The sequence below is a fragment of the Theobroma cacao genome, chromosome 5 (genome assembly GCF_000208745.1).
Source record: "Theobroma cacao cultivar B97-61/B2 chromosome 5, Criollo_cocoa_genome_V2, whole genome shotgun sequence".
Lineage (NCBI taxonomy): Eukaryota > Viridiplantae > Streptophyta > Magnoliopsida > Malvales > Malvaceae > Theobroma > Theobroma cacao.
In genome coordinates, this window is record NC_030854.1 from 17,620,481 (window position 1) to 17,640,275 (window position 19,795).

General features: G+C 33.4%; 2 protein-coding genes across 2 annotated transcripts; both read right to left on the minus strand.

The window, feature by feature from the left end:
* Positions 1,826-8,330, minus strand: LOC18598570. Its single transcript, XM_007028142.2, has 5 exons — positions 7,740-8,330; positions 4,091-4,203; positions 3,641-4,012; positions 2,707-3,469; positions 1,826-2,350 (listed from the first exon to the last, which is right to left on the minus strand). Exons 1-5 carry the CDS (start codon positions 8,008-8,010, stop codon positions 2,283-2,285), a joined length of 1,587 nt encoding a protein of 528 aa, XP_007028204.2. The 5' UTR covers positions 8,011-8,330; the 3' UTR covers positions 1,826-2,282.
* LOC18598571 (probable E3 ubiquitin-protein ligase RHC1A) lies at positions 17,080-19,495 on the minus strand. The gene is made up of 2 exons (XM_007028145.2): positions 19,311-19,495; positions 17,080-18,266 (listed from the first exon to the last, which is right to left on the minus strand). Exon 2 carries the CDS (start codon positions 18,244-18,246, stop codon positions 17,308-17,310), a length of 939 nt encoding a protein of 312 aa, XP_007028207.2. The 5' UTR covers positions 18,247-18,266; positions 19,311-19,495; the 3' UTR covers positions 17,080-17,307.

A 19,795-nucleotide genomic window follows, 5' to 3' on the forward strand; every position in this document is an offset into this window, starting at 1 on the left:
CAATTATAGCAGTTTTTTTTTTTTTTTTGAAAAAGAGAGTATCGAATTTAATTCTTTACCAAATATGGAAAATTAGAAATTGATTTTGTGAAGGACAATAATTTTGTTGAAAATAACCTCCTCAAAGAAGAAAAAAAACATTTTCTGAACTCTAGATATCACTAAAAATTATATATTCCGATGTTTGGAATACAATGAAAAATTTTATCAAGATTTACAAACCTTCAAAATTACAATACAAAAATCTTCCTCCCATTATATCATTGTTTTCTCTTTATCAACAGAATTGTTTTCATGCTTATTAAATTATAAAATTTTCATTATCATTAATAAATTTTCATGATTTAAAGCAAACTAAGCAAAAGCCAAACAAATTTATAATAACTCAAAATAAATTAATCAAAAATGACCTAATGTTCAAAGCAACCCCTAAATTATTTTAAAAAAATTAAATAAGCCTTTATTCTTTTATTACATTCAATCAAACCCATATATTTTTATTTTAAATCAAATAAACTTTTATAACTAATGGTGAATTAATTTTTAATAATTAAAATATCACTTACTATTTTATACCCACATAACATTGAGTGATACTAATGTAGAGGGTCAAAAATACCACACGATAATATTATTATGCCACCTTATTATCAATTATAATATGTCAACAAATCAAGTCATCATCAATTATGATATGTCATTATATTAAAACAGCACAATTTGATATAGAATGATAAATAATATTTTAACTAAATCAACCATTAATTATAAAAAATTATTTGATTTAAAATAAAAATATAAAAATTTATTTGATTAAAAATAAAAGTATATGTATTTAATAGAATACAATAAAAGAATAAGAATTTATTTGAATTTTTTTAATAATTTGAAGATTTTTTTTAGGTATTATGTCATTAAAAATCAAACTAATATTCAGTTTATAGTTTAGTTGGTGAAGCAAATTTTGCAAAAATAAAAAAAGTAATCAATGCTCGACCAGAGCACTGCAACAATGAAACATAAAAATTCGTGGGTAATGTTGTTGGTCCTATTAGCAAGGCTTTCGAAAACCAGAAACGGGAAATCTTGTCAAATATAGTTAAGGTTGGGTTTCCTTGGGCTCGGCAAAACAACGACAAACAAAGCGAAGAGGTAAAGGAAAATGAGGAAGAGAAGGAAATGGAGATTGAAAAAATGGGATGAAAAAGAGGGAAGAAAAGCAAGGGGGACGAAAGAGGGCTCTGAGAAGGGGAGGGATGTTATCGTTGGAGGAAACTAGCGACGTGGTGGCTGGTCTTGATGCAGACGAATGGGACGGCGGGCAGTGATGGCCAGTCGTTTGCCTTGGGGAAACGGGTGTGAAGGGTTTGGTGCAAAGGTTAGATAGCTTTTGGAAAATGCCTTACGCCATTTAAAAGCATAAAACATTTTACAAGTCTTCAGGGTGTTATTTTTCCATTAGAACTCATAAGGTTTTTTTTTTTTTTTTTTTTTTGTTTAGNTTTTTTTTTTTTTTGGTTATAGGACTCATAAGTTGTTTTACACACAACTCTTGAAAAGATTTTCCGGAAAAAAGTTTCATCCGTTCCAAACGAACCCATAATTTACCGTGAGATCAAACACCCAAGGGCATGAATTTTGATAGTTGAATTAAAACAGAATATAAATTGTACAAAAACATATGAAAAAGTGCAACAATCAATGTTTTTTAGTGTAAGTTGATTCCTATACAAAAACATATACATACATGTGTATGTATATATGTTTGAGTGTGCGCATATGCAGATGGAAAAATAATAACCCAAGCCAATTTAGACCTTACCCATAATATACCTATTTGGCAGCAGCTTATGCTAACTGTACTGTTATGCTTTCAACAAAATATAAATACCGTAGTAGACCATTTGAGGTTAGAAACAAACCTGATTGACTTGATCTAAAAGTAGAAGAGGAGAAAAAGATGAAGGTAATGCACATAGATTTGTTCTTTCCCCCTTTGATTTCCGCAAAAGAGAATACACAAAACAGTGGCAATTCACATAATCTAGGGCCTGCCACCAATGTGACTTTGACCTGAAAATGCTGCCACTAGATATTTTAATTAAATATTTACAGCATGAAAACAACATATATCCAACCGGACATGAGGGCACACCCTTTGCACTGCTCTCACCCACAGAATTCTAGTTGGTACAGCTCCTTTAAATTTGGATTATACAACTTGACTCCCTTGATTACTAGTGAAGTGATTGTTAACTAGAAAACAGGTTGTTCCTCTGTTGTTATAAATGTATTATTATAGCTAATAGGAGTGGAAGCGGCCATTGCATAGTTGGAAAACCTGTAGAGGCTGCGAAAAGGGAGATATTAGCACACATGTACAGAAGGAAACGTAGAGCATTGATCTAAATATGAATTAAACTGACCACTATAATGAATATTAAACTTCAAGAAATGACTGTAAAAGTACATAAGATTGTGAAAAAGCAGAGCATCGATCCCAAATATAAATTAAACTGACCACCATAATGATTCTTAAAATTCTAGAAAGACTAAAAATTCAACAGTTGAGCATCTAATCCAAATAAAAATTACTGCATGAGCAAAACAGTCATCAGATATCACAAGTTTATCTATGATGTTCAGCAATAGGCCAAGATGTCAAAATAATAGCTTTAACTATGCATAAAAAAATTATTTACTCACATAAAGAGGCTATTGGTGATGGTGAAACTGAAGGTGTCCTGTCAGGATTCTCTTTATTTGATTTACTCTTTGATGGAGCCTCAACATGAGCAAATGCTACATTTGGTAGTGGACTAGATGTGGGAACCAAATGGGAGATTGGCCTGGGTTTAGGTTTGGGGGCCAATGCTGATGGATGTACATGTGGTGGGGCAGCAGAACGGGTAGGAGAAATTTTAGGTGCGACAACTGGGGCTATATTCGACTCCTGTCCAGTCTTCCCCTTGATCCTTTTATTTCTATGTTGGCAACCTGGAGGATTTGCCTTGTAACTCCATGGGGTTGCAGGTGAAATTCTCTCTGGAGCAGGTGAATAATCTTCAGGTGCAGCTGCACCTTTCTCAGTTGATGTAGCAGGCGAAACTGCAGGAGCTAGAACATCACTATGGTGATGGTGGTGGTGGTGGTGGTGATGGCGATGATGATGATGACTGCGGTGAGGATGAGGCAGAGGGGCAGGAGAAGGGGACCATGAGTTTGAACTACCATCACCTCCATGAAGGGAATGTTGCAAAATGGATGAAAGACGAACTTGCTTAACTCTACCAAACATATTGTTGTTCAGGCCAAGGTTTCTTGAATGAGAACCTGTGATGGTTTGAGCTAGTTGCTTCAATCTTGGCATTGAAGGAGTATTCCCCACAGCCAGTAGAACAGAGGATTGAACTGTAGTGGGGGGAGCAACTGTGGAGCCTTTAGAATTTGATAAGCTAATATACAAGTTCTGAATTCACAAAGGAAAACCCATCAGATTCTGCATATGAGATGCTACAGCTAAAAAAATCTCTTACAGTACATAACAAGCTTTAATCTTTTCTCCATAAAAATCCAAGCACTATATTGCCAAAAAATAAATAATGAATCAAAATCAAGAGAAAACGAAAGATTGCCTAACCTCATATGTGGCTAGACGCAATCCAGCCTTGAGCTGGCTTGTCATTTTCTCAAAATTTCCTTGTATTTGATCAATAGAAAAGTTCAAGGTAAAGTTGAAAAGGATTTGCACTTTCTGCAGAAGAAATGCACTTTGTGGGGGAATTACAGTAATTCCTCCAGGGAATTTTAGCACCTCAAAGTCACGTGGAACCCCAAACAAGGATTCAGTCAAGCGTAGAGATGGTTGGTGTATAACCAAAGATTCAAATGATGCCCTTATCAAACTTTGAGAAGTTGAAGATATTTTGGAATATCTTACGTCAGGATCAACCGCGAAGACAACCTTTGTTATGTTTGATCCAGCTAAAGGCTCAAGAGATGAGATAACCACCTGATTCAAAGAACTAATCAGATCTAGACAAAAATTCTATGAAGTACATACGGAATAAAAGAGGATTGAAGTATATACTTTGCTTGTGGGAAAGCCTATCTCATCAAATATGTCATTTTCGAGCTGCAAGATATTGTCTCCCAGAAAAGAAACCGGCTTCTCAACATCAAAACCTGCTACTATATCATGATCTGGACAAATAAGGATTGTCAATATAATAATTTCAACCAAAAACCATTTTTCATGGATAATCTGAAATTCATGCTCACAATAACATTTTATTATGATTCTAAATTCAAAAGATGAAATCAGCCAATCTTATTGTCCATCTTCAGTCAGATCACAATATAAACAAATACTATTACAATTACCATAATGAATGCAAAGGTCTTGGACGAAGTTGATACATCATAGATAATTCTCACACCTTTAAAAAGGAATTAGGAATTTCTTGCCAGTCAAATTTACATCTAAAACCAAAACCAATTCATCCGACAATGCATTACATAATGATATTACACCCAGTAAACCACTTATTGTTTTGCTCCTAGACAACAGCTGCACATAGCTCAACAAAACTATGACCCCAAATTCCTCCCGGTTTTACTGAATAGATATGAGTATAGAAAAACAGTCATAAGATAGCTTTAGTGATACAGAACTGCCTGTTTCTTCCTAGAAAGTTTTGGTTTTCATAAACTTTGATGATAATGCCAGCACTATTGTTATTACAATTAGCAGATTCTGGTATTATTTGTATTGCACATTTATACTTAAAGCAAAAAGAACCTCTACCTAATCAACCCACGAAAAAATTTTATCTATGCCAGCCCAAATGAATTTTGGTTACTACCAGTATGGATTTTGAGATCACAAAAAGGGGACCTGAACTGGACAGCTATATGATCTGCCATAAAACAGTCTGAGCTTGTCCATAAACGTGCCATATCATGGGATTTATACCCTTTTTCTTGTAATTATTTCTTCATAAAATAGGCAATGATCTTCATGTATCACTGACCATTGCATATTGCATTCAGCACTGACTTATTTATGCATTTTACCATTTTTCCATTTAAATTGAACCAGATCAATAACAACAGCAAAAGTAAACCATTTGTTCACAAGAGCCACAGAAACCTAAGGAAATTCTATCCAGGAAAACTCAAGTTTCTACTCGTCAGCATCGAGAGAGATGGGCATGGTGGCTGTCATATTCAGGTAGTGAAAGGGTTCCTCTCTTAACCTCTCATTGGAGTTCATAAGCGCTTCCTTCATCCCCATTCCAGCAAGTAGTATCACCTGACATTCCTTGTCAAAAAAACACAACCACGACCAGTCACTTCAGATTTACCAGGAATTACTTTAATGAAAATTGAGTTGGCAGCTTCTTAAACGGTGGCATTAACTACACCTTTAGCCTAGACATATGGCCTTTGCAAATCATTTTTGGAAGTCTTTTGCAAACTTCATATGTAGCTCTGTATTCCTCCCCCTCAACCTTTTGTTTACAAGTTCCTTAATTTCTACTTCCAACTTCACTACATTGATTCAACTTCCTACGTCTTCTATCTATCATCGCCAGCCCAAGGTCTGCTCCAATCCCCCTTTCTGCCACTCTTACTCCATTTTACTTCACTTGTTTGAAATCCTACCTCACCCCACATCCAAAGAACTCTACAAGCATGCATCAACAGTGGAGTTATTGACAAAATATCCAACGACCAATGTCTATTTCTTGATCCAAAGTAAACTACTTTCTATATAATGGACTCTAAATATGCGTGCAAGTGAGTCAGCTCTACTCACTGGCTACTTAAACTCAACTTGTTCATCATCAAGTTGAACTTAGGTTTGAGTAGCTCAATTAGTCTAGCAAGCCAAGTTCAAATATTTCAATGCTCAGCTCAAGTTGGTCCCAGACCTGATTAATATTTTGATCTTTTTAGTGTATATATAGTGATATATAAATAAGCAAATATCCAAGCCTGAGCTAGAGCTTAATGATACTCAAGCCTAAAGAAATCGCACTCGATCAGCTAGATCAAGCCCAAGGTGAAGAAAATCAAGCTTGTTTCAAGTCTCAAGTTTTGCAAAAGTAGCCTAGACTCAAGATTGTAATGAAGTCAAGGTCAAGCTTTTAATCATGTTGAATCAACTTGATTACATTGATTGCCATTGGTTGTATCAAATTGAACCCTTACACTCCAAATCTTAGGTATACTGTTGCTTCCCCTGAACTTTGCAGAAAGAAAGATCACCAAACCACTTCAGCAAAAGGGAACTAAAATTTTCTAAAAAGAAGCAACCAATGCTTGAGATTTGAAGTGATTGCCAGCAATAATAAAATTGCTCTAACACCCTCATGGGTGACAAATTTTACTTAAAAAGAAATTCAATCTATAAAATATTTCTATCCATGTAAAAAAGTTAGTGTACAGTATCGACTAAAGCATCCTTCTGTTCGACAGATAACCAAAGTGAAAAACTCTCCCCATATTTTCTTTTTCCCATTATTGACAGGCTATACTAGAATATAAATCCCACACAAAATGTTTTGACGCAAAAATCATCAACAGAGTTAAGGTGCTACTTGTTGCAAAGGTCTAGCCTAATTGGTAAATGACAATGCACCTTTCGTCAAAAATATATTTCAAAGGTCAAAATTTCCATCACCCAACTATAAAATAAGAGAACATAAAAAAATTTTAAAAAAAATTGTGGTTTAATTTAGTCATATTTAAACTTAAAAATTAATTTACTCAAGTATCACAATTTGATTTATAAAATGCTGAAGGAAGAAAAATGAGTACAAATGCCACACCAACGTATATAAAGCAAAATTTGGAAAAGAAAACAGCAAATAATCACAAGATTTTCAAAATATTCTCCTGTCATGTGCCAAAATCAAAATACGTTGGGGAAAACCACTAAATTAAGGAGCAAGCACCTTTTTAGTCTGGGAAAATATTCTTTGATTTCCATCTCCACTTTTACTCCAAATATGATCAATGAAAGAGAGGAGAATTTCTAAATTTTGGAATAGCATAAAAAACTAAATTGTTTTTTGGACATGGAAACACTTGCATTTTTGTTGAACGAACCAAAAAAAAAAAGCACTTGAGCATTTGGCTCAGCAGTCGGTGTGCATGATTGGACTGCTCAAAGAGCAAGATTCAAATCCCTCTTTTCCTAAATAAAAAAAAAAAGTCAAAAAAATTAAAAATAATTATCCAAATTTTCAGAAAGTGACAAAAAAAGGAGTTTCCAAATTTAGTTATCTGATTTTATTGATTACATCTAGAGTAAAAGTGGGAATAAGAAATGGAAAACAGTTCCTCAAGCTAATCGGGCCCTAAAAGTAAAATTTTAATCCTTAAATTCATTTATTTCCCTTTAATTTCTGGGCAAACCATGTAAGAACAGCAATCCACCGACAAAAACTGATAATAACCACTGTAAACCCACTTTCCATTAATGGAATTTTCCTACAGACAAGAGACATTGATAAATAAAATTTAAAAAGTCTTAAGAAGATCAAGTTGATAGGGATTTTACTACATTATCGTTTCCTCTTCACACATTCCCTGAAATACCCAAAAATAACTCAGAAAACAGGAACCACCTAGAAGATAAAATGTAAGAACAAAATACAGATCCATTATCCATGCACATACTAAAATGAATATAAATTAAAGAATAAAAGGTAGGAAAGCAATAGGCGGACCTTTGAACCTGGAATCAAGATCCAGATCAGATTGATCTGAAAAATTAAGAAAAGGGGGCAGCCAAAATAAAGCAGAGAGGAAGAGAGCAAGAGATAGGAGCAACACGAGGAAGCATCTAAGGCCAAAGAGAGATTTGCATCCACAGCCACAGGCAGAGGCAGAGGGAGCAAATAGTAAGCTTAAGCTTGAAATTGGACCGCCGGCATTCTCCACCGATACCTCACTGTTCACACTTGTACTCAACCTCTGCTCTTCCTCACCTTTTCCCATAATGCACCATCAGCATCATGAACCACCCCCTTGCTTCCTCTCCCTGCTTTCCTGATCTGCCTCTGCGTTTGGTGCACCCATTTTTGGCCCTTCTCCTCCAACAAACTCAACCACCATACATCACAAGGTGCGCCATTTTTACAACATTCTAAATTGTAATTTCCGCGAGAGGGAAAACCCTTGCCTTTGTGTTGCTAATTTCTTTCTTTCTTCGTTTGTTTATTCTTGTTTTACATTTAAGACGAGAAAATATGTGTAGGGTGTGAACTTTGAAGATGAAGGAAAGAGAGAGTCAAGTATCTATCTGCAAATTGACAAGTGAGGATTGCTTTTTTTAATTTATTTATGACGAGTACCTCAACTTTGAAAAGGAACAAGACACGGACACCGCGGTCAATTATTCTGTTTTTACAGTTCCCCCTTTTTCTTTTCTTTTCCATCTAATGTTAACCTTTAGCATAATTTTTCCAATGACATATCATGCTTTGTAATATCTTTGAATTATGCAAAACAATTTAAATCATTTTTTTATTTTTTATTACGTTTTTATAATTTTATTCTGAATTAAATAAATTCTTACGATAATAGTTTATTAATTATGATTAATTAAAAAATCACTTATCATTTTATATCCATTTAATACTAATGTGAAAAATAAAAATATCATTTGACCATGTCATCAGACAATATAAGTATTTCACACCATCATTTGCGGTGATATATCAACATATTACGTCGGTACTATATATGTTAGAAATGACATTTTAATTAATAATGATCGATCAATAAGTAATTATAAAATTTTATTTTATTAAAAAATATATAAAAACTTAATTGAGCATAAATAAAATTTTTTTAAAATTATTGTAAATAATTTTAAATATAATATCTTTTCAAATTTTAAAAAAATTAACAGTTTTCGCAATAAAATTAAAATTTTTCAACTCAACGAGTTGATTTATAACATTATCACACCACATACACTTAGTCTATACTATTATGAGTTTAATAACTTGAATCAAACACTTTGGAATTATTTAAAAAAGTTTAAACAATAACAAACATATAAAAATTATCTAATTAATTATGTTTTAACACATGTTTTGTAAATCTAGATCATCATTTAATTAATTATGCTTTTTAAAATTTTAACACGTGGCTGCTCTCCATTTGACTTGTTTGATAACCGGAGAAACCATTCAATTCAAAGCCACATCCTTGAATTTGAATTCTATCGATTTACCACATGTCACATCAACAAATCACTAATTGATTCCAGTTTAACCTTTTTTGTTTTTCTTTATTAAACTTAAATTTTTACCTTTCCAAATATATCTTCTCACTCTTTCTTCTTCCAAATATAATCTTCATTAATGAATCAAGGTTATTTCCTTTTCATGATCAAATAATAGCTTATATTAACTTAATCAAATTTAATCAACTGGAAGAAGCTAAACCATACAAAGAAATTGACAAAATAAAAAGAAAGAAAGAAAATAAATTCATTAACTTCAATATGCATTTTCCAGTTGCAGTTGGAAAGTCCAGACCCAATAGAAGAGAAAAACTGAAGAAAATAAGGAAAAGTGTGGATTCTTGTTCTAACAGAGGGGTGGTTTGTTTACTGGTTTTTGTCAGCCATCTGTTAGAATAGAAGATGGCTTGGCTGAATCTTTAGATTTTAGGTTTTTGATGAAGCAAAGGTGCGAGATGAGAGAGAGGAAAAGTAACATATATATAAAGCAGAAAATAAGACAAGATTGGAAGCTTTAGAAGTGGATTGATTGGGTAACCGAAACTGTAGATTCCCAAATTTCTTCCACCTATTTTTTACATTTTTTTTTAATTTCTTTTCACTAATTGTTCTTCGTTCACTCACGTAATGGATGATGTGTCCAGATATAGTTATAATTAAAAATGCCTTTTTAAGTTATTATAATTATTGAATTTCTTTATCCATACAATTATTGAATAGAAATGAATTGTTTAAATGATGAACTTTCTTTTTAATGGCAGAGAAACTATTGATAAACTAGTAAAGCCTTGCGCTATGCAATGGGCTTTAAGAATTTTGTACACTCTTGATATTAAAAAATTGTGAATCGATGGTAAAAAATTGTGAATGTTGTTACTGATAGAATTTTACTGCTTAACTTAACATGTGATATATGTACAAATAATATTTGTTAATAAATATACAAAAACTATCATAATATGTATAAAAATTATTTTGTATTCATCAATAAACAAGATATCTGAAAAAAAAAAAGCAACAATTCTACCAATCAGTATTCCACATATCTACAAATAATATTTATTACAAAATGTATAAAAATTGTTACACCAAGTAAAAAAACTGTTCGTACACATCACGAAGCAAGTTGTTTGGAACACGGGGCAAAGGTACTGTCTATACATGAGAAAGGCATGACAACTGAAAAGGTACATGGTTCCCCTAAGTGCCATATTGAATATGGTGTTCAGAGATTTTCAAATCTTAGTAGGCTACATATAGAGTCGTAGAGAGAATTATTTAGAGCTCCTTTAGCTTCTTTAAATTTGCAGTAAGGGTGCGGCTGTCTGCTTTGCACACCTGCCTTAATTCTTTTCCTTTTACCTTATGTTCATTAAGCAAAGGTATAATATAGCATCCAACAATCTATCACTCTTTTGTTTTCATTATCATTAAATCCTAAAGATCTAAACTTAATATATTGTGTAGCATTGAATCAGCACAATAAATGTTTCTGATGTTAGTGCCAACCCTAATGGTTCACAATTTATAAATATAAATAAAGATAAAATACTATAACTCTCTTAAGTTTTGACCATAATTCTATACGAGTCCATTCATATTCGAAATGAACACTATGTCCCAAAAGAATATCGTTCATTAGACACATAAATTTTTTCATTAGTCAACTATCAATATTTTTGTTAGTTTAATGAGGTGATAATATTTTTAAGATGATTTTACCTTTATTAATTTTAAAAATTACCATTATATAAAATATAATTTTCTCTCGACCCTAGTATTCTCTCTCTTCTTTAACTAAATTTTCTCCACCATGGATGGCTGCAAACGGTGGCGGCAACTAGCATGGCAAGATTAGATATTTTTCGGCCAAATTCAACTGCAGAAACATTGAATCTGGCACTCCGATGCCTAGATCTGGTTGAGGAGCATTGGATCCAGCATTCTTGTAGCACGATGGAGTGTTGACGAGTGCAATCTTGCTTTGGAAGGGTTCCCTAGCATCGTGGGAACAACAGATTTGGCATTCTCATGGTCGGATCTAGCCGAGGAACGCTAGATTTGGTGGTCTCAATGGGCAAGGGAGCGAGTGTTGGCGAGCACAAGATCGTGTTGGAATGGTGCAACCTAGCACTCTCGCAGCCAAATCCAACGGCGGGGTGGTTGACTGACATAAGAGAGCATCACCAATCGACCTAAGAGAGTGCTAGGTTGCATTTATTTGTTAACGTCGTTTATACTTTTGGACTCGCGTATGGCCCAAACTTAAGAAGCTCTAGACATTTTACCCTATAAATAAATATGAAAAGTTGTAGCATTGTTCGATCATAAGATAGAATAACAAATCATTCATACTTAAGTATCTTACAAACCAAAGGGCATATAATAAAAAATTCAAATAGAAATAGATATGCCAGTGCTACTATTGTGGAGTTTTTCCATTTATTCTTTAAACACTTTAGGCATCTTCTGTTAACATCATCACATTAAAGACCTCAGGGAGAAAAGCAAAACTGAAATTTTGCTCAAAATATAAAGACTGAAAGATGATACCTGTTGTAACAATAAAAATTATTTTGACCATAATAGCAACAAAATCACTTTGGCACCAACCACAAAATATTCCATGAAAGATGACATAATATAAGTGCAGCCCTGTATAGCATACTAAACCTGTGTAAATAAATGCATTCAAGATAAATAGGTCAATGGAATATTGTAAAAGTTATGTTATATACCTATTGTTAATGCAGCAAGCTCAATGCAATGAATATCAAGAAGGGATGAATTGATATTTTAAAATTTTTTTTGCAAGCTTAATGAAAAATAACCCCTTCTTGAAAAGCAAATTTTCTTCTTGTATCAAAAGCAAAGCAAATGATTTTTGTTTAAAGAAAATATCAATAATAAATCATAAAGCATAAAAATAAATCAAGACATAAAGATTTTTATAGTGGTTTGGCTTTCTTAAATGCTGACATCCACTCCCTTGATTTACAAAGGAATTTCTAATCTATTAAAAGGATTTTTTCTTTTAAATGAGATCAAGCAATAACCCTTACACTGACTTTTTCAAATGTGGATCAACTACCAAGCCTTAGGGATCGATCATGGCTTAACACTTGATTTTTACTATGTTCTTCAAAAATCTCGAATACTTACGTTTGATTTTTACTTTGAAGTTTTGGCCTTGAAGATCAACTACCAAGCCTTAGGGATCGATTATGGCTCCTTCAAATGTGAGATTTCTGGTGCTTGTTGCTTGAGGATCGACTACCTCCTCTATAGGATCAATTATGATTGTATGTTTTCATGTTTTCTTGCCCATTCTGCATAAGATTGACTAAGCTCCTTAAAGATCAACTGGAATTTGATTCTTCATGTTTTTCTCATCCATTCTGTCCTTGGATTGATTGCCTTTGCTCTTAGATCAATTGTAGTCTTGTTTCTTTAACATTTCTTGTCATTTTGGTACTAACTTTAGCTATATCTTGTTTCTTGCTTATGATCAAATATCAAGTTAAGGCATGCTTGCTGTATGTTTTCTCAAGTTGAATACTTATGTTTGAAAGCTTTTTGATGTTTTCCAAGCATGAATGGCTTTTTTAACATTTGTAAGACTTTAGGAGGATGAAAACATGATTTTGATAATTTCAAATGCTTGTCAATAAAACCAAGATATCAAGCAACTTTGTCAAATCAAAGCATAAGATATTTCAATGCTAACCATCTCCCCATTTTTTATATGACAAAATCATGAGTATATTTACATTTGAAATCTCTTGAAAACTCTCCTCCTAGCTCTGTTAGTCTCTAAGCTCTTCTTTAAAAACTTTTAAGTTCAAAGTGAGAAGGGTATAATAAATGCATAAGAACTTTAAAAATTCTCCCTCTCAACACATGCATGAAGTTTCAAAATGTTTTTCAAAAGTTTCAGCTTTATCTAGAGCACAAGAGCATTTCAATGTGCTCATAAACCTTCTCCAATACTAAAAAGAAATGAAAGTGTGAGTTTTAAGCATTTAAACTCAAGAGACAATATTTAAACCCACAAATAATTAAAATCAGTTGTCAATATCCTACTCCAATACCAACTCTACAATTGAAATTTAAATGGGACTAACCAGGTAAAATGGGCTAGACTTATCAATGATTTGTTGATGGAATAAGTTGTTGGTAATATATTGATAGAATACTCCTTCACCGATGGAAGGACCTTTCCCGACTAAAGTATCTTCAACTAAACAACAATAAAATTTTTCATCAATAATGAAAATTTCTAACAGAATTTATGCCTTTACTATCAAAAAATTCCATTGGTTTAAGTCTTCTTTATTGTAGCGAGGGAGAAATTACTTCATGCTTACCTAGGTCAAGAAACATATCTTGTTTCTCACCCTTGCTCCCATTGCATATAGTTAGGGGGTGCTTCGGTAACAAAATCCTAAATTCTTTCTAATTTGTACATGATTTTCTAAGAAATTTTTAAAGGGTCAGATAAAATTTTTTAGGCTCTAATAGAATTTGTTGATTAGCCTTGATGGAATATCTTTGTATTGTAAACCTGAACATACTAGAATAATTTATTGTTTTGATACATGTATATACATTGTACAAGTTTATCATATTTGAACCATTAATACTATTCTCTTTATCAAGCGGTTTTTTGTCATCATCGAAAAAAAAGAGATATTGTGGACTCCATATTGTTTTTTATAATAACAAAGCATTCTCTTCTAGCTTTCAAATGTGTCTACTTGAAGGTACAATTATAGCATTTTCATATGTATCTTCAGCTTTCAAAGAAAGCAAAACCAAAATGAGTGTAAATAAGGATAAGATGATTGGTTAATCGATTAACAAGTATAGTTTTTTTTTTTTTTTTTGGGAAAAGCAGCATTGAAGATTTGTGAACTAAAAGTCAGTCCAAACAAAGGTTAGTCAACTAAGAGATCTTGAACATCTCCAGAGGCATTTCAAGATTTTAAAAGCTTAAACAAAGCTACTTTAATCGATCAAGAAACCTTCCCTGAAAAGGAATGCTTCATTCCTGATTGTTAATGAAAGTTCATGAATGCTTTTCAAATAACAAAATCGATTAAGACACCTTTGTCATGCTGTCAATATGAAGACTGAATTTCAAAGCTTCAAATGGTAAGTCGAACTAATGAAGAACCTTAGGCGATTAACTTGGGACGTCAAACAGCTATGCAAGTCACGTGAACCAGAAGTCTGCTACAAACTCTGACACATCTAATGGGCAGATTTGGCACAGAGACTAGATTTTTGAAATCTACTATAAAGAGTTGAAAAGGACTTGAACTGAGGAAAAGAAGAGGGACAAGGAATTGGGCTGAAAGTGTGAAAAACTCATCTCTAGTTCATCTTTAATATTTGAGCTCAACTCTTATCACTGGAAAAGATATATATTGTGCTCTAAAAGGTGTAATCAAATTTGTTGGTGAACATGTTGTTCATTTGTAAAAGCTGTTTGCTTTGGTTAATGAGTGTGAGATCACTCATTGCTTTTAAATATATCGAACGTTGGAAACATTTGAAGGGTTTGTATAATCAAAGATTAAAGATTGGGATAACTTGGCCTATAAAAATTTCGTGAAAATTGTTAATTCCACTAGCTTAATGAAATTGGGTTTAAAAATTCCTAAGCAAGGGTTGTCAAGACAATGAATGAAAGTCAGGAGGATCAAACCATTATAAAGTCTTTTGTATTGTTCATTTTTCTTTACTCTTCCTTATTTGTTGAACTATTTCCCTATCTTTTTTATCATTCCTTAAGTTTCTTCATTCATTTTTTTTTAATTTTTTAATACTTTTAAAGTGCTATTCAGCCCTCTTTAACCTACCAATCTTGAGATCAACAAATGCATTGTTAAGTAATATTTTACCAATCAATGCACTCTAAAAAACAATTTTGAGATAGTTTGCAAATTTACTGTTAAACATCTATTTCAATTCAGAAAAAATCTAAGGATACGTTGTGAAACGTTTGAAGAGTTTTGTTTCAACTTTTTTTTTAAAGTTGGAATAACTCTCAGGACTAGTTCCCTGTTAAAGTTTTATTAATACTCAAAAAATAAAGTACATTATGGAGGGAGACATAAACCTTACCTCCACAAATAAATTGAAAAATAAAAAACCTAAGAAAAATATTAATCTCCTATCATTTATTTACCTTGTGCATAGGATAAGCGATATATATCTTTTACAATGATTGATATGCAAAAATAAAATAAAATTTCTAAGAGAGATTATTTTCCTAGCAAATTTTAATAATGTTATGGGAAATATTATTACCCGTTTACAATAAGCTAACATTAAAAAATAAATAAGGAGAACTACTCTCTTACATTTATTTGAACTTAACATATGGTAAGTTTATTTTATCTAATTTTAAGATGCTATTTAGCTCACCTTCAGCATGATGAAGAACCTTGAGTCCCCTATGTGAGTGGCCTTGATTAGATGAGAAATCTACAGCTTGATTACCCTTACGATGGATATGAGTGATTCGATTGTTGAAGTGTTGTAAACATTTTCCAATAGAGGCAAGAATGTACAGAATATCATAAGATCTATGAGTACTTTGGGCTATTATGTGGACAATAATCTTTACATCCATTTCAGTTCATAAAGCATGAACATTATAATCTCGACATAGGAAAATACCTCTTCGAAGAACAAGTAATTCAACTTTCATTGAATGTTGTGCAAAATATACTTGAGAACTAAGAGACTGAAGTTAAATATGCTCTATATCAGGAAAAATGTATGAAAGGATCGACCACCATTAAATAAGGTATAAAATAAGGTGTCTATAATTATCTTTGTCATTCTTTGTGGCTTGATATGTGTTAAGAGTTAAATTCGTCTTTTCTTACTAAGTTGGTCTCCATCTTATGCAATGATTATCGGAACTTCTAGTAGTTGTTTGGGTTTCTCTAGTGGACATTGTAGTGGCTCTTTGGTTCATGTGGTGGGCTAAAGTTGAAGGTTGCAGTGTAAGGTCTTACATATTTCTGAAGTATGCATCAGGTGCCAAAAGTGTATAAGATCTTTTTTCCTCCCAAAGAAGTGATGAGACAATGTAAGATCAAAGGGATAATCAATAAGTCATTTGCACAATTAGACCAAAGATTAGCAAGAAAGTGGAGCTTATGATAATGTGTAACATGTGGTGTTTACTAGCATGGTTAACAAACAAGTTGCCTTGAGGAGCAAAGGGTAAACGAGGGAGACGCCATATGGTTACTTTGCAAGATACGTTTGGGCTTATGTTCCAACTGAGTGGTTTCTTGTGGAAATTAGTTTTTTCTTGAAGAGGTTGGCTAAGAGAATGCAAGTCAAGGTAGAAATTTCTTGGGTTATGTCCTGATTCTTTAACTTTGTGGTTTGAATTAGATGTGAATCAGAACAACTGTTTTAAAGTAATGTGTATGCTAGCTAGTGATTGTTCTTATTCTTTTCATGCATAGCTAGGCAGTGTTCGTGTGCGTGCTGTACCTTGTCGGCCAATACTTCCAGATGCTGTCATGCTGAATTAACGGCAATGCAGTAGAGGGGCTTAATAAGGAATTGTCGTAAGGGAAATCTGTGCAGGGAATCAGGAAAGTAACCTGTCATACACTTACTTCAATCACACCTCATCTCAAAGCATAGGATACTTGATTTGATCATCATTAACCTTAAGCCAGCCTTCAAGCCTTATCTACTGAGACTACAATTATTAACTAAAGATATTTATTTCTGATTGTAATTTTTCCTTTCTAGGTGATAGTAATCTACCCTTTTGAGCATACTCATTCGCAACATCCATTTAACATTTAAAACACAAATACTCGCCACCAAGGGAAAGAGTCATTTACACAAGTTGCTGGACGAAGTTGACCTCAATTACTTTTACACTGACTCTCAGAAGACTCTAGGATCGCAAACCACTTCCAATCCAAGTAATTTGTAAAGCATAATTGAGGACTTATGATCACAACAGAACAGAAAGAAATCATGTCCCTAAAATACAGACCTCAGTCAAAAGGCCATCCACTATATCCCATCGAGTGGTTGTTCTCATGTACACTCGGGGAACTGCTTCCAGCAGCTCCATTATGGCTAGAGCTAGAATTAGACGAACGGAATGGCCAGAAATATGAGAACGGATTCCGTCTACTGTGATTCTCCCTACTCTCCCTTCCACTGGAATTAGTTCCCAAACTGCTGCTACTGCTTTGACCACTTGAGTGATAATTGCGGCTGCTACCTGGTCCTTGTGGTGGCAATTCTTGTCGACAAACAGGACACGAGTTGTGCTGCTCCAGCCATGGGATGATACAATCTGAATGATATATATGGTTGCATGGCATTTGTCTTGCTTCAGATCCCAGTTCAAATTTATCTTTGCAAACAGGACAGTGTGAATCAGAATGAAGATGCCTTCGTGAAATCTTAATGGTAGGCATTGCATCAATTGAAGATCGGGATGCCGGGGGAGGGCCCCTACGATCATTAGCCGAGAGCTGTTCAAACAATTCTTCTAACCCAGGACCTATAAAATAATCTCCAGCATTACCTCGTGTAAAACCAATTCCAGGTGCCCCATTAAAAAGAGCTTCAAACCCACCATTCCCAGACAACCTAAAGGGAATTTGACCACCAAAAATCAATAAGGGACCAAATGGTGAAGTGTTCTCAGGAATTGAATCTGTTCTTCCCCTGATATTATGGTTAAAATTTCTGTCAGCTAGTCGCTGCCTCATTAAGGCAGAAAAAGCATCCATGAGACCAAACCTTTGGATGCGATCTTCATCACCATCTAGTCCAAAAAAATCCAGAGGACTGATATGCACCATATCGTCTAGTTCTTGGACAAATCCCCCATGACAATAGCAGCAAACTGCATCACGCCCTTGAAGGAGAACTGGTCGCCTGCATCTATAACACCAATGGGTATTTCTTCCAGTTGACATTGCCCTCTCTTTGAGAAAGTCTGAAAAGAAAATTGCTCAAATAATCTTGCAGACTCCTCAATTAGCTATTTTATCAGCAAAACTGATTACAATCAGCAAAGTGGTAATCAATATGAACTTTTGATTATCTTTAATGGCTTATGTCCACTTCAAAGACTTAAAAGAATCATAGGGTTTTCTTTAATTGAACCAGGCATATGAAGATACATGCAGTTCCCTAGAAATTATGCATTACAACCGTCAATTGAGTCATACTACTTTCTCTTCATGTTTAAAGAATGCATACAAACAAACATACACACACACAGGAAGGGATTCCCTAAGTCAAACCACTTGATATTACAACCAAGTACAAGAATCAGAATCGACAGTGAAGTGATTCTTCATAACTAAAACATTGTTAAAAAATTTTTCTTTTGGTTCTTTCTAACCTTTGAATGTGCAAATGGGACAAATACACAAAAAAATCATGCAAAAATACTTGGGATTTAATTTTAAAGCAAAAAGAAATGAAATTATCATCCTTTCTTTTCCTTTTTTGAATTAATAAAATTATTATCTTTACCATAAAAATGAAATGCTAAAAGTAGATTGATTTTTGTTTAGTTTTGAGATAAATTTTCACTGGCTGAGCTCAATCCAAACAAAGTAAATGAAGGCGGACAAAAGGGTTTTCCATTTTCACGTTCAATTTATATAAATCTCGTTCTTTCAAGACTGTTTTCTTCAAACAATTAATTGAATTTAACAACACAGTTAGCAATCCAGAAAACAAAAGAAAATCCAATGATCCTGAGCAGTTGAGTCTGAGTTTGGACGAGTCCAAACTCAGATCAAGCAATTATTTCAACCCCGTACACCCAAAAACCACACAATAAAACCTTCTTTAGCTCAAATTGATCAGTTCGAATGAAGTTGGACAAAAAAAGGGGTTTTCTTCATAAATTCTTCAATACAAAATACAACAAATTTTACAGAAATACAGAGAGGAAGACATGGAAGGAAATCATGAGAGTAATCAAACCAGATTGAAGAGATGAGAGATGAGAAAATTATGGACGAACCTTGAGGAGATCAAAGATGACTTTTCCCAAAGAGAGAGAAAATGAATACTACGGAAATTTTGGGGATTTCCTTCCCTTTTCTTTGTGGGGGGCAAGTTCAAAGACAGCCTTGTGTGTGTAATGTTTGTTTCATTTCACCGAAAATTATAAAATTAAAAAGAAAATCCGTATTTATCGTTTATCCCAAATTACACGTGGTGATACTGATATTTATTTGGGCTGACGCCGAAGCTAGTTGGGCTCACCCGCTCAGCCTGCTGACTTTGATAGAAGGGGTTGGAGTTACATAAGGGAACATCTCGTCTCTCCTATCATCAATATTATCGTATTTAATTTATATTCGCCTAAATCGAGTTTTAAATTTTAATCATTTAAATAGAAAGACTTTTAACTTTTATTTAGTTACTATTTTTATTTTATAAATGATTACTATAAAACACAGAGTAAATTATATATTAGTTCTTAAATTTTCTAAAACATATCAT

Excerpts from the sequence above, each read along its gene's own strand:
- LOC18598570 (XM_007028142.2), bottom strand. The coding sequence starts at position 8,010 with ATGGGAAAAGGTGAGGAAGAGCAGAGGTTGAGTACAAGTGTGAACAGT. Across the intron at positions 3,470-3,640 it reads TGCGTCTAGCCACATATGAG|AACTTGTATATTAGCTTATC; the intron begins GTTAGGCAATCT and ends TTGTGAATTCAG. Across the intron at positions 2,351-2,706 it reads ATCACCAATAGCCTCTTTAT|CCTCTACAGGTTTTCCAACT; the intron begins GTGAGTAAATAA and ends CCCTTTTCGCAG.
- LOC18598571 (XM_007028145.2), bottom strand. The coding sequence starts at position 18,246 with ATGTCAACTGGAAGAAATACCCATTGGTGTTATAGATGCAGGCGACCA.